Source organism: Leopardus geoffroyi, chromosome B4 (assembly GCF_018350155.1).
Source record: "Leopardus geoffroyi isolate Oge1 chromosome B4, O.geoffroyi_Oge1_pat1.0, whole genome shotgun sequence".
Taxonomy (NCBI): Eukaryota; Metazoa; Chordata; class Mammalia; order Carnivora; family Felidae; genus Leopardus; species Leopardus geoffroyi.
In genome coordinates, this window is record NC_059341.1 from 62848848 (window position 1) to 62867172 (window position 18325).

The following is an 18325-nucleotide window of genomic DNA, read 5'->3' on the forward strand; positions in this document are numbered from 1 at the left end:
ATATTAATACACGGTGCAATTTAGCCTGTAAGAGGTCATAAAACAATTTGAAATTCTCCATGACTCCTCCAGAATGCTGGCAGAATCTTAATTCTTGCACAAGTGCAGAAATATCCAGTGCTTTGCCACTGATCTTTGTTTCTGGTCTTAGGAAAACTGGCTTAGACTGTTCTATCAGCCAGGGTCTCAGTGCTCTTTTTTGAAATTTATTAAGATCAGACTGCAGATGTTACAGATATATTATGATTTTCTGACATGTGTAACCAATACAGATCTTTTTTTCTTTTAGGGTTGGGTTGATAACTTAAATGGACCTAGTGGACTCATTATTGCGGTATGTATAACACTGTAGAAACAACTACTTGAAATGTAGTGGAGGAATGGTAAGGAAATTCTTAGTGTTGCTTTGGCTTCATTGATCCAAAACCATAAATGTTACTTTATTATTATCGAAGCAACTTAATCTCAGTTTTGCTGATTGGAAAATAGAGGCAGGATGAAATTACTTCTATTGTTTGTAGATTTTATTATCAGGAAAACAGAGGTCCTGTGATATCAATTACGGTTTAGGAGTTATTTTTGGAAAAATCTGAGCATCAAGGACCATGTCTGTATTTCCCTTTGATTACCACAAGATGGGAGTGTTTCCTCCTTTTTGCTCTTTATTAATAGCTTGAATTAGTACACCAAACTGGGGATGCAATAAACGTCACATTCCCAAAGAATAAATTTTGTATTATAATACACATATAAGAGTTTGTGTGTGGATAGAAATTTTATGTATGTATATATATATATATATATATATATATATATATATACACATAATATGTATGTGTGTATATATATACATGTATATATGTATATACATACATCAATAACTGGTGCTCAACAGATACAAGAAAGAGAACCACCCACTGGAGCAAATTTTTCACATGTAAAAACTGATGACTTTAGTAAATACTTTTCACCAATAATCCTCTCACAGACAAGTAGAAATGTCAGTGGTGCCTGTAAGTCATCATCAATGGGTTTCTCCCTGCATTGAAGGCTGATGTGGTTGACATGAGCCGTGACCTAGTTCACAGTTCACGCTGAAACACTGTAAGACCAGAACCATTACTCTACTCTTTAGGAAAATGAATAGGAATTCAATTCTCTCCCTGAATTTAAATCTTATTAGAAACCTCATGCTTCAGGTTATTTCTGTTCTTCTCAGAGCTAGGTCCAACGTGAACTAACATATAAGAGAGTGAATTGTGACTACCTGTCAAAGACAGGGACAGTGAACTTCCTTCTGATTTCTTTATTTTTCTAGCAGCCCCTCTCTTTTTGTTCTCTACCTGTCTTCAATTCTTTCTTCTTTAAAGCTTAGTTGGGGTTAATATTTGGTAACTTAGAACATAATTATTTTAACATGATCCTAGAATGAGTTTCTTTATATTATTTATAAATCACATTTATTCCGATTTTCTAAATTTTTTAAAACTGATTTCTTACATCCAAAGGAAGGGGAATCAGTTACAAGAAAATAAAAATGAGGAACATAAGAAAGTGCTAACCATTGCAAATCGATGCTAGAAATATGCAGGGTATCGATAACTTCATAAAATCAAGAAACATGACTATTTATTAACTGACTTATTTGTTGGCATGACTTATTTATTAATGTTAATAATTCCCAATTCTTACATCTACATAAGATCAGTGATCTGTGAACTAAGATACTTAACACTTAACAAAAAGTGGTGGCCCTTTCCTAAGTAATAAAAAAGTTTTTGTGGAATGGTAGAACTTTATTAATTTTTTTAAAAAGTTTATTTATTTTGAGGAGGGGGAGAAGGGGCAGAGAGAGAGAGAGAGAGAGAGAGAGAGAGAGAGAGAGAGAATCCCAAGCAGGCTCCACAGTGTCAGCACAGAGCCTGATGCAGGGCTCGAACTCCCGAACCATGAGATCATGACTTGAGCCAAAAACCAAGAGTTGGATGCTTCACCAACTGAGCCACCCAGGTGCCCCTAATTTTTAAAAGTGTTTCTTAAACCTTTAGTGTCTACTATTGTTTGTAAGCTACTAGGCACTAGCGGAAAATGACATCATTTAAGAAATGGTAAACTAGTAATAGCGGGAAATTTGGGAAACCTTAATTCTTAAAATATCTCATGGATTAATTATTAAATGTGAAAAAACTGTTGGTGTTTATTAACTAGATATACTAACCTCTCACAAATCTGAGGAACTCCACTCTCTAAAGGGACCTGAGGACTACTATGGAAATGCTGGCATTTGAGGCGAACTTGGCTGGGGGGTTGGGTAGGCTGAGAAGTCAGCCTTAGCACAATAACCCAGTCAGCAGCGAGTCAGTGCTAACTGTTGTAACTAGCGGTATTAGTATTAGCCCCAATTATTACTTAAAACCTATTTTATGTTCTTTTTTCCTGTGCAGGCCGGGAAAGGGTTTCTCCGGTCCATAAGAGCTACTCCGATGGCAGTGGCAGATTTAATTCCAGTTGATACAGTTGTCAATCTCACCTTGGCTGTAGGATGGTACACAGCAGTTCACAGGTGTGCATGCATAAGCCAGCTTGCAGAGCTTTGACGAGGAGGAGGGTGACTATGTTAGGCTTATTATATGCATTTGATTGCAGAAGACCCCAAATGTGAAAGAGGATTTGTTTTAATATTTTACAGAGTTTCAAAGATGCCATCACGTATGCATGGAGGTGTTTTATAAATACTGATGTGTATTTTGATCATAAAGTAACAAACTCTTTAAATCCTTTAACCATAAAATTGATAACCAAAAAGAGTTTTTCCTTCTATTCGGTAATTTAAAATACAGCTTCCTTTTTCAAGGCAAAGGAGATAAAAGTGGGTGAAATGAGGGCATCTTTTATATTTTATAGAACTGCTCACTTCCTGATAAATGCCAAAATCTCAGATCACCATATGGGGGCTATTTCCTAGTACCAAAAAAAAAAAAAAAAAAAAGTTGTTTATATATTTGGCTGTGATAGTAAATGACAAACAGAATTAAAATCTTCTTATTGGAAGTCAGCCATTTAGATGTTTTTCAATCCAGCAGGGCTTAACTGGATTTAGGAGAAAACATAGCCTATATTTTGCCCAGTAACCATGTCCAGAAGTAAGGAATGTGACCCGCTTTCTCATTGTCATGGTACCTCCATTTGCTGCTTAAATACATCAACCTTTGTGAGCTCTCTGTGTGCACATGCACAAACACCCATGTTTCCCTAGTCTTCTTCCATTTTGCTTTTTTACCCAAAGAAGGAATAAAAGATGGAAGTGTTGCTTTCATTATGGAAACTACTGAAACAATCTTGTTTAAATGTTATTTTTCCTTATATTTTTTCCATTAGTCTTTCATTTAGTTGTATTTACTTAATTTTTATTTCATTTTTCAGACCTAAGTCAACATTAATCTACCACTGTACTTCTGGTAACTTCAATCCTTGTAACTGGGGCAAAATGGGTAAGTGTCTATAGAGATGTAACTACCTAACTATTAGTGTCTGCCCTCACACTGTGAATGTCTACCACAGGGGTAGGGGGTGGGGATGGACAAAATATGTTCTGGAGCTTGGAGTCAAATGGGAGAAAAAGAAAAAAAATAAGCAAAAAAGATAAAATAATTAGAAATTATAAATGTGTAAGAGTTAACTAGAATGTACTATGGTACATCAAAGGGAGTCAGTGGAATATCTACATGATTGTAAGCAATAAGGGGTTCATTGGCTACAAAGATTTTAAAAATCAAGAAAACTGAGCAAAAGTCAGCAATGATAAGTAATGTCCATGATGAAATATTCCTGCTGGGGCAGCAGCTCCCATGTGCATATCCCTTGCCCCCTTGCTCCCTCACTGAGACTGTGAAATGATCAATGACCAAGTAGATTTAGAAAAGTTCAATACTACTAACTTTTGTTACTGAGTCAGCAATACTCTTCATTGACTTATACAGTGAGCCTTACATGTGACCTTGAAAGTATCTTGTTGAAGTAATTAATCCTGCATGTAAAAGAAAATTAGCTAACCAATCTTGTCCTCCTTTGTCAATTTAGGAGTTGTCTTGCAAATATCTGAAACTTTTAGAACATCTAATTTTGTTTAGATACTAGATATAGAAAAAATCAAATGAACTTCATTTGTTAGAATCTGATTCCCAATTCAGAACACTCTGCTATGCTATTGTTTGCAAAGTTGTTACTTCAGTAAAAATGAAATGATCTACTATCATCAAAGTTCTTCAGATCATATATCCAGTTCTTTAGATCATATATCTAAATAACTCTGAACATATTTGGAAATAAATCTCCTCTACGTCAGTAACAGAATTATGATATCACTTATAAAAGTGGCATTCGTAGAAGCAAACCAGATATCTTAGGCTCTTAAATAAAACATGGAAATTACATTTCTGAAATTTACAAGTCTTCCTCCGTGCTGAAACTTATTATCTCTGTTTTATCAAATTATACAATATCACAATTGAAAGTAATCTTAAAAATAATCTAGTGGCCTTGCTGTATTTTACATATGAGGCCCCGGGAGAATAAAAGATCTATTCAAATTCATATGGAGGCTGGTACCCAAAATAGAAGTAGAAGATGTCTCTTGACTCTCCCCAGTGGTCAGTAACCACTTCACTAGTGATTCTTTTTTTTTTTTTTCAACGTTTATTTATTTATTTTTTTTTTTTGGGACAGAGAGAGACAGAGCATGAACGGGGGAGGGGCAGAGAGAGAGGGAGACACAGAATCGGAAACAGGCTCCAGGCTCTGAGCCATCAGCCCAGAGCCCGACGCGGGGCTCGAACTCACGGACCACGAGATCGCGACCTGGCTGAAGTCGGACGCTTAACCGACTGCGCCACCCAGGCGCCCCAACTAGTGATTCTTAAAAGTGATTATGACTCCCTCTGGGAGGAGAAGAGTCCAGATTCCTGGGCCAGATATTTCTTGAGAATCTTTTCTGTGTAAGGTATATATATTTTATATAGATTTCCAGGTAATCTTGTTTAAGGAGGACAATAATCATATCACCATAAGAATTGGTATCATTATAATTGAAAAATGAACTTAGGCATAGCCTTTGAAAATTTTACATACATAAAATAAATATTGAATTTGAATTAGTTTTTTTTAAATAATTATTTTACAACTGTACATTAAAAGTTTTTAACTAGGTTTTATCTACATAACAATGTAAAAAATTATTGTGAAAAAGTCTGGAGACAAGAGTGGACGATTGAGTCTGGATATTCCTAGAGAAGCAGAAATATCCAAATAAAAGACTGGTATTTAAAGTGAACCAATATAAGGGAATCCTACCTTGATATTCTCTATTTTACTTAAACTTTATGAAGCTTTAAGTAACCCTTTATAGGGGCGCCTGGGTGTCTCAGGTGTCTCAGTTGGTTAAGCGTCCGACTTTGGCTCAGGTCATGATCTCGCGGTTCGTGAGTTTGTGCCCCGTGTTGGGCTCTGTGCTGACAGCTCAGAGCCTGGAGCCTGCTCCGGATTCTGTGTCTCTCTCTCTGCCCCTCCCTCACTCGCTCGCTTGCTCTCTCTCTCTCAAAAATAAACATTAAAATTTTTTTTCTAAAAGGTAACCCTTTTTAAAGGTTTAAGTAAAATGTGAAGAAACTTTCCTGATGGTTCTGCAAGTAACAATCCAGCCTAGGAAATAAAGCCTTCAGGTTCTGTCTTGGGGCTTTCAGAATAGACTAGATATCCTTGGAACCAATGATGGATTTAAGTTTTTCTGAACAGTACTTCACTGTATTGACTAGAACTATTATTTCCCCAAGAAGTTGCTTTTAGTGTAAGGTTTCAAGAAAAGGACCCACTTTGTAACCCATTCTCATTGTTTGATTTTTGCAGGTGACCTCTTGCCTGGCATAAATAACCTTAATATTGTCTCAGATTGATTCTTGACTCTACACAGCAAATCATTAGTCTTTATCATTTTGACCCATTGCAACCTCGACTACAGTGGGCTTATATGTGCCTGGACTTAGTGCTCTATTTTTTCCGCAGGAATCCAAGTCTTGGCAACATTTGAAAAAGTCCCATTTGAGAGAGCTTTTAGGAGGCCGAATGCGGACTTCACAACCAATACCATCACAAGCCAATACTGGAATGCAGTCAGCCACCGAGCCCCTGCCATCATCTATGACTTCTATCTACGGCTCACAGGAAGGAAGCCCAGGTAAGAAGCTGAAGTCAATTGCTTTAAGAGTGTTGCCACATGGAAGGTTAGGATCCCAAAGTCCTTAGCCCTCCTTTCATCTGGGGATCAAAAGTGATAATTAAATCATACACACACACACACACACACACACACACACGTATATATTTGGGGACAAAACCAAAGCAGTAGTAGTGAGAAGCCCCAGAGGGATTCCTACCTTAAAAATCCTCTATCATAATAATGGAAGTTCAATATTGAAGAACTTGGTGAATTCAGCAAGTAATCATCCACCAAAAGGAAAGCAACTGAGACTCTAAGTCTGGGGTTTTCTAAATTGTTAGGTAATATTAAAATAATTATAACAGCCTCACTTACACACACACACACACACGGAATGATGTGGGATGATCTCATTTTCATTCTCACAACCCAGAGAGGATATTCTCGGTATGCCAGTTTTACAAATAGGATGTAGAAGCTGCGGGGAAGAATTTAAAGTAGACTCCAAGTGACAGAATAAAGATCTGGAGAAACCTGAACCAGATTTACTGCCACCTAGAGGTGAGTAAAGAAATAAAGGGAACAAGGTAGAATGAAATGTGTGGACGCTGAGGCAGCTGTGTCACCATCTAGCTGTGTGACATAGGACGTATCCCTCTCTCTCACTTAAATTCTGTGTCTTGAATATTGTCTCTCAAGAGTCATAATTATAAGTACCAAAGGCAATTGCTGCAAGCAAGAATCAGGAGCATGAATAGCATTGCCTTCTGTTCTAGTCTCTTTACAGGAGGAAGCCTCTCTCAGCGTGTTGAATTTCCATCCTTCTTAGCAGTGCAAATGACTAAAACTTAGGCAATGTCACTTTTATCCAAATTTTCAGAGACCCAATTTAGAGCTGATAACTCAATAATCATCAGCTTTTTCTTGAGCAAGGTGAAAAGGAGACATTGTGGCTATGGAGAAAATATTTGCATAGGGCTTTTTTTTTATTATTTTGAGAGAGAGCGCACACGCATGCGAGCAGGGAAGGGGCAAAGAGCGAGAATTCCAAGCAGGCTCCGTGCTGTCAGCATGGAGCCTGACATGGGGCTTGAACTCACCAACCTTAGGATCACGATCTGAGCCAAAATCAAGATCGGGTGCTTAACCGACTGAGCCACCCAAGCACCCCATGTATGGGGCTTATTAAATAAAGATGGGAAAAGAAGAAAAACCTATTGTAGTCAGAAATGCTAAAGATTTTAACACAGATCAGGGTTGAAAGAAGACCTGCAGAAAGAGCAAAGTTTCATAAGCAGAAAAGAGAAACAGGAGAAAGGGACCTAATAAAAAATCTTTATGAATTTTGTTTGTGAGAAATTAAACTAATATTTGTGAGAAATGGGTAGGTTTGTTTGGTCACAGGTATTTTAGGAAATAATCTTTATGGCAGAAAATGCCAGAATCCTTCGAGACCCTTTCCCTTCCCAGGTGTGTGTGTGTATAATCTTTTACGCACTTACAACCATATATAGACATGCATAAATATAGTTTTGCATTGAGGTGTGTGTATGCAAATCAGGCCTGCAAATTTCCTAACTTTTTTCACTAATGGCCCATGAAAATCAAAGTCATTCTGCCTACTGGTGTCCTTTTAACTCTTCCAAACAATGTGGTCATGAGTATCAGTGCACACGCATTTTTTTAGAACGTGCCACTGGGTCTGGGGAGGAAGCTGAGGAGTGTGATTGCTGGATTGGAGGATGTCTCTGAGTTTTGTGACTACTGCCAGGCTGCCCTAAAGGAAGGCTCTGTCAGTTTGACAATTGGCACTATCACATCAGCACATGAGGGTAAAAATTTGTTTTTTCTTACCCTCATCACTACTTTGCCAAAAATCAATCTTTTGAATCATCAAACTAATGATAATGATTGGCATTTCTTCGTTCCTTTGATTTGCAGTCCTGATTGCTGGAGGGGCTGGGCTTTTCTGTGGTCATTGGGCATTCAGTATTTCTCCTGAGTTGTCTGCCTCTGTTTCTCACCTGTTTTTCTTAGGTTGTCCTTATTAATTTACAGAAACTCCTATGTATGTGTGTAAACTTATATTTAATATATTTTTCCCAAGTCACTTTCTTATCTCATACCTTCGATTATTAAACTTTTTCTAATGCAAGGGAACTACATATAGTGTAAGTCTTAATAGCATGGAGTTCAAAGTATAACTTGCAGATTTAAATACTGGCTTCACCAAATTAGCCATATGAGTCCTATCTCTAATACTTAACTGCCTCACCTATAAAAAGGGACAGTTAACATACTTATTTTATACTATTTATATAAGAGGGCACAGCATATAGCAATCACTATTATTACTAAAGAAGCTTCAGATTTTTACATGAATCACTCTTTTCCTTTATGGCTTTCACATTTTATGTGTTACGAAGACCTTCTCTACCTAAAAGTAAGAAATGTATTCTTTCTTTAAAAAAATTATGCTGATATAGTTCTGTACATAGGATATCATTGTACAAGGGTCATTTTCAAAAATTAAATTTATTAAAATCACATCAATTCCATCAGAATTGTAGAATGGATAAAGATGGTCATTATTTGGTCTGCTATAGCAGAATATCAAGGACTGGGAGGCTTACAAGTAACAATTTATTTCTCACAGTTCTGGAGACTGGGCAGTGTAAGATCAAGATGCTAGTGGACTCAGCATCTGCTGAGGGCCTGCTTCCTGGTTCCTAGACAGCCATCTCTCTCTCTCGTGTCCTCACTAGCTGGAAAGTCCGAGGGAGAGAGAGAGGCACTAATCACCTCCCAAGTCTTCTCCTCCAAATACTATCACATTGGTGGGAATAGGTTTAAATATATGAATTTGGGGAGGAGGGGCATACAAATAGTCTATAGCAAAAATGTTAGATAATAATAGCTAAATAGAAGGCTACTGTAATGCTTGTACCAGGGAATAATGAGTCTACCCTATGCCTAAGAATTTCCCATGATACAATGAGAGAAGTCCCTGATAAGTCATTAGGATCTGACCAGAAACAAGATCAAATTCCCAAAACAGTGTAAGTCATTACTGGGTCAACTACAGTAATCACTATTGGCAAAACTGGCCTAAGAGAAATGTTCTACAGGCCAAAGTGATCTGTAGCCAGAAGATCTAGGTTTAAGCGGTAGCTGTGTGAACTTTAAGCTGTTAACCCTTGTGTAAGATTAAGGAAGATAAATAATAATAGATCTTTACTCCCTCACAGATTCCTACTGTGAGGATCAAATAAGATCACATCTGAAAGTTTTCGATAAATTATTGTAAAGTTGAGAAGTTCACACAGCAGAGCTGGTCCAAGTCCTGACCACAGGACTGGAAGATGTGGGCCATCTGAAGTCATGGGACAGAGTGGTGAGATCATAAAAGCATAAGCTTTTTGAGGGTGGTCAAAACTGGGTTTCAATTTTGCCTTTGACACTTATTATTATCATGGCCACTTCATCTATCTTAAGCTCCTTCTACCCACTCATAAAATGCAGATAAATACCTACCTGACAGATATGATAATTAGCTCAGGTAGTATTTTTTTCAAAGTATCAGCACTGTGCCACACAGTAGGTGATCACCTAGTTATTTTCCAATATCTGGCTTGGCTTTTAAAATATCTGCCACTTTTGAGAAAGAGAAGGTAGTAAAGAGGAGGAGGTTGTTTGTATTAAAATGCCCAATAGACTCCATTAGTTTCATCCCCTTCCTTTATTCAACGGAGATAATGTGGAAAGAGAAAAAAAGAATCTGTTTTAATGAAGAAATGGGGGCAAGAGGGAAATTCTTTCTCTTTTCTCAAAAAATAATGTGTCCTACATCCTATAGAGTAGCATGGAAGCAGCCATCTGTGATGTGCTGATATTTGCTTCTACCTGATTTTTACCTCAGGATGACAAAGCTCATGAATCGGCTGCTAAGAACAGTGTCCATGCTGGAGTATTTTGTCAACCGGAGTTGGGAATGGAGCACATACAATACGGAAATGCTGATGTCTGAGCTGAGTCCTGAAGACCAGAGAGTGAGTAGAGTCCTGACAACCATTTGACCTGGAAAGCTGATGGATGAAGAAGTTTTAGTTACATACACAGAATTCTTTTTTGTCTTTTCTGGTCTTCCTTCCTTCCCCTTCCTCCCTCACTTCTTTCTCTCCCTCCCTCCCTTTTTTATTTTTTGGCTAAGAAAATCCATCAGTATTATTGACACAATGCAGGAAATAAGTTAATGTAGTTAAGAGTCCTGGGTTCTCGACTTTGATTAGATCCTCCTGCTATCCTGCAGTCACATTTCACATATTTCGCTTCCATTCTTGTTCACCCTTGGTTTGTCCTCAGCAAATCCTCAGTACCTCTGTATTTTCCCTAAACCCACAGCATAGGACTTCAATGAAAAATCACAATTTCATTGCTCATAAACTCACCCACTGCTCTTGTTAAATCAAGATAATTCTGCATCTCCAAAGCTACAGTTCTTTCCTTCCTTTTTACTATTTTTAAGATTTTTAAAATTTTAATGTTTATTTTTGAGGGAGAGACAGAGTGCAAGTAGAGGTGGGGAAGAGAGAGAGAGGGAGACACGGAATCCAAAGCAGGCTCTAGGCTCTGAGCTGTTAGCACAGAGCCTGACATGGGACTTGAACCCACGAGCCATGAGATCATGACCTGAGCTGAAGTCTGATGCTTAACTGACTGAGCCACCCAGGGGCCTCTATTTATTTTTCAGAGAGTGTGTGCAAGCAGGGGAGGGACAGAGAGAGAAGGGGGAAGAGAGAACCCCAAGCAGGCTCCACACTGCCAGTGCAGAGCCTGACAACAGGGCTCAATCCCACGAACCTCAAGATCATGACCTGAGCCAAAATCAAGAGTTGGACACTTAGCTGACTGAGCCACCCAGGCATCCCTCTTTCCTACTTTTTAAAGCTAACCCCAACTCTTATGTGCATCCCACTAAGACCTCCCTCCATCAGTACTGCCTTCTCTCTAGTACATGTACAGCACATATAGCCTCTATCCCTATAATGATCTTTGATAATTCAGATTTTCATTCCTCAAGACAAGCCTTCACATTAATTGCTTAATAGCCATGCCATTTATTTTCTTTACATTAGCTTCTTGGCAGTTATAAATGTTAAGTCTTGAAGTCTTTGTATATTCTGAAATTCACAAGTATAGAAATCTTGTGTACTTTATACGTTTCCAGTTTGTTTTTTCCTCAGAGAGTCATGTGTTCCCTGAGCATATCCTGAGTTTTCAATTAAATTTTAAAGTTTTCACTCTCTTGGTTGACACTATCTACTAAAATTTTCTGGGGTACCTGGGTGGCTCAGTCAGTTAAGCGTCCAACTCTTGGTTTTGGCTCAAGTCATGATCTCACGGTTTGTGAGTTTGAGCCCTACATCGGGCTCTGCACTGTCAGTGGGATTCTCTCTCTCTGCCCCTACGCTGTTCATGCTTGCTCACTCGCTCTCTCTCAAAATAAATAAAAGGTTTTTTAATTAAAAAAATTTTTAAAGAAAAAAGCATTTCTCGATTTATCTAGTACTTGACGGCATGTAGAAGAGACCACATCACACTGAGAAGGAAATGCGAGGCTACTGCCAGCCTCACATGCCAGCTATGGGCTTTACTTCTACATACCAGCCTCAGAGTAGAATTCAAATCCAAGCCCTAGAATTACTTCGGGTCATGGAACCTAAGGGTTACTTAAAGTCAAACACCATAAATGTTAAATTAAATATACCAGGTGAGATTTAGAGGGGTATTTTAACTGAAATCATTGCAGAGCATCTCTAAAACTGACATGAAATAGAGCTATTTTCAGAAATATTTACATCCCTTGTATAAACAAAATTATTCTAAGTACTTGTTTGAAATGCATGGATAATGATCAAACTATGTTGTTTAAAAAAAAAACTATTGTAAATGGTTTTTAAAATTAGCTATAGGTTCTATGTACAGTTATCTTTATTGCATTTTTCCCATGTAATTTATCCCTCTAATTGAAAAGGTAGCTTAGAGCTTCATTTTTTGACATTTTACTATTTTAACCTAAAATAACCAAAAATTTTTTGAAAATGAAAAGAATCAAATGTGCTATGGATTTAACATACACTTTCAAAATAGCAAAGGTAACAGTCCTGAAAATTGCATATAATTGCCAAACTCTGGCTTAGAATCGGCTTAGAATTCAGTTTGATTTGCCATATGGAATGAGGATTCCAAACAAGGACGTTACTGAAATCTAACTTAGAAATGTGAACTGGTATAAAAATAAAAGCCTCTCTTTATATAAATGAATAAGTAATATTTAGTGATACTATAGTAAATAAACATATCCAAACAAAGTGATGCAGAATTACCTTTGAAAAGCATTTCAGTTGTTGGACAAGTCTATGAAGCTCTCTGGAACTCAATCATCTCATCTGCTCTTTGTTAATACTCCGTATTATTTGAGATAACTTGCAATAAACATATATATCATATAATATATAATAAATTATATATAAATGTAAAATATCATATGTATTATATATAATCTATAATAAAAGAAAATAGAAATAAAACACCAAACTAGGGAAAATATGTATTAAAATATGAAGTCAAAGATAAGAATGAAAAAATAGGATGTCCATATGTAGTCTACAAGATCTTACTAAGTCACTGCAGTTAAGCAGAGAATCTGTTTTTGAGCTTTTTGGTGGCAAAGTGAAAGGGAAAATATAGTTCCATGGTATTCTGTATCCAAGAGGAGAAAATACACTATGGTTCCAAGAGAAACACTTAACTCTTACCGCTTAACTCTAAAAGAAATGTTTTTGAAGGGCTTCATTTAACAGCACACGTAGTGGATAACATCTCTAAAGCAAATACAGAATATAATGTCTGCTAAACTATTCTTTAAGATTTTGCTTATTCAGTTTACCTTAATCTGCATAATGAAAAGGTGATATTGCAGGAAAGGAGGGTAGGCCAAGGAAACAACACCAAAATTTAAAGAATGGAAAAAAGGAGAAGCACAGTTTGTTTTGCTCCCTACCCATCACTTTTAAAAATAATTAATCCCAATTTACTTGAAATGAAATTAGCTTTCACCAGCTAATGCCAGTTCCTTTAAATTTCCTTCACAAGACTTCTTAAATGTCAAATATTTGTGCTTGATCAGTGTCTGAATGTTTCTGTGTAAGTGATAATCCATTTTGTCAGTGCCTTGGAAATAACTGTTCAAATCTCCTTTGAAGGGGTCCCACCCAAGTCTCCCAAACTGAATTTCACTCACTTATGTAAAAGAAATTTTTCAAAAGGACAAAGTGATGGTCTCCAGCAGTGCAATTCTAGCAATCCATAATGTCTTCTTCCCTTTCAGGTATTCAACTTTGATGTGCGCCAGTTGAACTGGTTGGAATACATTGAAAATTATGTTTTAGGAGTTAAGAAGTACTTACTGAAAGAGGATATGGCTGGGGTCCCAGAAGCAAAACAACATTTGAGAAGGTAAGCCTAATCAGTTAATATTTATTGAGCACTTCTCCCACGTATCTGATTTTATACCAGACATGAAATTGGAGCAGGGGAGGAGAAGAATTAACATTTTTCAAGCATTTACTACATTATAGATCCTTCCTTGTATACTATGCCCTCATAATACAGTTTTGCTTAGACTTCGCCACACCCCTATGAGGGGGTATTTTGTTATCCCCCCACCCCTGCTTTTTTTTTTTTTTCTATCAAAGATATATTTGATATATATCAAAGAAGGTAAATAACTTGTTTGTGGTAACACATGGGAAATACAGGATCCAGATTTGAACCCGTTTCTCTTTTTCTTCTACCCCATCCCATCATAATGGGATATTAAGAATACACCCAACAAGCAGGAAATTTGACTGTACTGTTTAACATGGGCAACTCACTCAACCACTCTTCATGTCCTTAAACTGCCTCAAGTTTCTTTCAGTCATTATTCCATAAAGGACAATCAACTATAGCAGTGATATAATTCTGGTAGAAACAAAGGGCTTTTCATGCAGAGATTATAAGGATGGAAAGGTAAATTGTAATGGAAGAGGAACCTTAAATAGCAGGCTAAGAACTTGAGAACTTACCTTCTAATGAACAAGAACCAGTGAAGATTTGTGATATGGTAATATGATCAAAGTATAATTATGGAAAGGCGATCATTCAGAAGGCATGTTGTGGAAATAGATAAAAAATCAAAATGTCATAAGGCCATGTCACATACCTGGGAGCACCTAACGAGCCAGAAAATGACATTTATGCTTCAGATAGCAGAGATAGGTATTTGATGCTTGCTGTTTTAACTTTGGTTATGTATTTCTGTTCCCCAGGCTCCGAAATATTCACTACCTCTTTAATACTGCCCTCTTCCTCATTGCCTGGCGCCTTCTCATCGCACGATCTCAGATGGCTCGGAATGTCTGGTTCTTCATTGTGAGCTTCTGTTATAAATTCCTCTCCTACTTTAGGGCATCCAGCACACTTAAGGTCTAAGAACATTCAGCAATCTCCTTTTATCTGGAATCTCCTGGATACCTCCAAAACAGCAAACTGTGGTTCTTAAGTTTAGGAAGTAACAAAGAATATGCCCAAGCTCATTAACTGTCAAACGTCTTGTCATGTATTCATCCTTATTTCTTCCCTATGTATTGTTTTTATTTAAGTGAGAAAAGGAAAGTCATATCTTAGCCTACAATCATACATATCTTAGGAAAATTTATTTCCAGATTGCCTCCTAACACTCTATGCCCTTGAACATAAAACACCAAAGTACATCTGTCTGTTGATATTTAGGGTTTTTTTTTTTTCTTGAGAGGACTAATTTTGACTAAATGAACATGGAATAACATACGACAGGAGCTGAAATATGCTAAAGAAAGGCAGTTCTAACCTTGGAACCATTCCAGGGGTACCCAGTAGAAAAGTTTAAAATCAAGATTAAGGGACACCTGGGTGGCTCAGTTGGTTAAGTGTCTGACTCTTGATTTTGGCTCAGGTCATGATGTCATGGTTTGTGGGCTCGAGCCCCATATTTTGCTCCGCACTGACAGCGTGGAGCCTGCTTGAGATTCTCTTCCTCTCTCTCTGCCTCTTCTCCGCGCACACACACACACACGCGTGCGTGTGCTCTCTTTCACAAAAATTAACATTAAAAAAGATCAAGTAGAAGAATGATCTCTGCATCCTCAGATATACCATAAAAGAAATAATCCTCCACTGAAATCTCAGCCTTTTTTTGTGTGTTATACCATGGAGACCTGAGTGAAGACTGAGAGAATTAGAAAAGTGGGCTCACATTTAGCATTTCCCTCAACTATACTTCTGAAATCTAAAAAACAAAAAAATAAAACAAGAGGTTTAAGTAATTATGTACAGAATGAGGGCTCAAGTGTATTTGCACTAGGACTACTTACTATGCTTGTAAGTAAAAATTAGTTCTTATAATTTCAACCTGACAACTATTATTTCTAAATCTTTTCAATTACCCATTTTCCTGATGACCTTCTCTCAAGAGTTTCCTTCTCTTTTATTGAAGTCACCAAACCCCTTATATTTAAGCTTATTTTGCTCAGGCCTCAGTGACTAATGGGAGGAAGGTACTAGGCTAGAATCCTAAAAAACCAGTCCCTGGATCTTTGCCAATGAGAAAGCAAAATTCCAAATACAAGTGTAAATGCTAGTTTTAGTTTTTTGTATAGTGGGAAAATTACTCCTCTGTGATCATCAGGACTTACTAGTATCTTGATCATCCCAAGTGGACAATGTTAACTGTACAATGTACAGCAGAAGATGATAGACTTCACTAAGTGACTTTACGTTTAGAGAATAGGTGTTGTTTTGTTTAAAAATGTTTTATGTATACTATCAATGAATTAATAGTTTTTGTTCCCAAATTCCTATATTAATAATATAGCTGTTATCCTGACTTTCTTCTTATTTGAGATATCAGTGCATGCTGGATTGCAGCATTTCATGTTAAAAACATGAAATATTATATAGCACTTGGGGCCTAAGCAATTAAAAATAATCATAACTACTGGCAAATGACACAAGCATAAAATGGTAACAATGGCAGTTACTTATATTTATGCTCGCTGGAATGATATGTAATACTCAGAAAGCACATTCACGTAGTTAAGTGCACAGGGCTTGAAGGCAGCTTCTAGCCTGGTATTACTTGAGATTTTTCTGAACACCATAAAGGCCATTTGGGGGGAACTGTTCTGGGCAATGTCTTTTCCAATCTCATCTAAGGTCTGGGAACTTCTTTCCAGGGCATACAACCCAGCTCTGAAACAAAGCACTTGGTGATTTTTAGTTTGAGATGTCTATATGATACTTCTGAGTTACATTGATTAAGATACAAACTATAGATATAATAAAAATGAAATCAAGATATAAATTCAATGAGGTTGGATAAAACATAATTATTCTAAGAATTTACTACCTTTTGATTTTTGTTTTCACTAATTCCATAAATTCCACTAATCCAGTATTCATTTTGATTTTTGATCAAATGAAAGTTTGAATTAAAAATGTTTTCCTCTTCTAGTGTTGTATCTTTAACTGCTGACTACTACAGATCTCCTCCCTCCCCTGAGAAAAAGATATAATCTTCCAAAGAAGATTACCAGATGAATATAAATTAACACATAGATACATAATGCTTCACTTTTTTCTGACACCATTAATAAGGTTACATTTACAGGCTGGAAGCATCTTTTATCTGTGGCATTAAAAAATCACATGATGTCTAAGCAGTCAAAATAGGTATCTGTATGAAAGAAAATCCCTAATTATTTTATATCAAGACCAACTGACAATTATTTGAATGTCTAATACATACAATGCAATGAGAAAGAGCCTTCTACTTTTGGGGAGAAGGGGACGGATAGTAACTACAAAGGAGAGGCATCTACATTAAAAAAAAGAAGTTTTGGTAATTCCTGTATTCTGTAGCCACAAGATACCTGATAGAGTAATGAATATTTCGGAGTTTAAGACAGTCCCCACCTAAAGAAATTAATACTGAAAAAGCCTGAGGCAGATGGACATACAACTCCAAAAAACATTTCTTACAATTTTACACGAACTCGACACCATCATCTCCAGTCAACATCTCATTCAAATAGCTGATTTAGAATCTGAGAGTAAACAGACCGATCTGAGAAGGGACTAATCCCCAAATAGTGTGTTCTGTTATCTCACAATGAATGTAACAAAGTAGGTCAGCCTAAAGTTTCCAAAAACATCAGTAATTTTCAAAGCTCACAAAAATTACATGTAAATTCCCACATGTCTATTTTTCTAGAAGTATGAATCTAACAATTATGTTCTGGAAACATGGACAACTATCTGTAGTAAAAAGGAATGGTTGTCCCATATGCTCACATAGAGAGGTAAGGAAAAATGCTCACTGCTTACTTTGTAAAAACATATTTTTTTAATTTACCCAAAATAAAACTAGAAATTGCTGATTTTCCGATGTAACTGGCTTGAGAGGCAGTAGTGAAGATACAGTTATGGCAAAGGACACTTAATTGAAATTGAGTTTTAACAGCTAGAAACAGTTCTGATACACAAGTAAAAAATTTAGGTGTGGCCTTACTTTACTTGAATTACTGATCCTAATCTGGAACTGTGACTAAGTAGGGAAACATGAGGCTGATCAACTGTGTCAATTTTACTCTAAAGAAACTAAAGATAAGTCTAGTATGTCTAGTATAAGAAATCATCAAACTGATTTGCATAACTGCTTGAAAACAGAAATGAACTTACAAAGTATCTTTTAGTTACATCAAGTGTCGCTGAAGGTCTGCTTCAGTACACGTTGCTTTCGTCAAGCTATACTTTCCCCCACACCTACTCAGTTTTACCTTAAAATTATTACACAAAATCGCATAAATGAGTTATGATATTTGGAAGAGTTGTTCATCTATTTCCTTCCGATAAACATCCAATACAATTTGGAGTTGCTAAGACAAAACTATTTAAATATCTCACCGATTATTGTCAACTTTGTTGACAGTTTTATAGACTTGAGTCAACTGCTCAATTTGCATCACTCATTCA

At 36.7% G+C, this 18325-nt stretch overlaps 1 protein-coding gene across 2 annotated transcripts in view; it reads left to right on the forward strand.

Moving 5' to 3' along the window:
- The window catches only part of FAR2 (fatty acyl-CoA reductase 2), a 153200-nt gene extending 136399 nt beyond the window's left edge, over positions 1–16801 (forward strand). For both annotated transcript variants that reach the window (XM_045466033.1, XM_045466034.1), the window contains exons 6-12: positions 290–334; positions 2445–2563; positions 3424–3491; positions 6058–6229; positions 10131–10260; positions 13602–13729; positions 14584–16801. In XM_045466033.1, the coding sequence (XP_045321989.1) occupies positions 290–334; positions 2445–2563; positions 3424–3491; positions 6058–6229; positions 10131–10260; positions 13602–13729; positions 14584–14746 (825 nt within the window). In that variant the 3' untranslated portion in view covers positions 14747–16801. The remainder of the gene's footprint in view (positions 1–289; positions 335–2444; positions 2564–3423; positions 3492–6057; positions 6230–10130; positions 10261–13601; positions 13730–14583) is intronic.
- The last annotated feature ends 1524 nt before the right edge of the window (positions 16802–18325 follow it).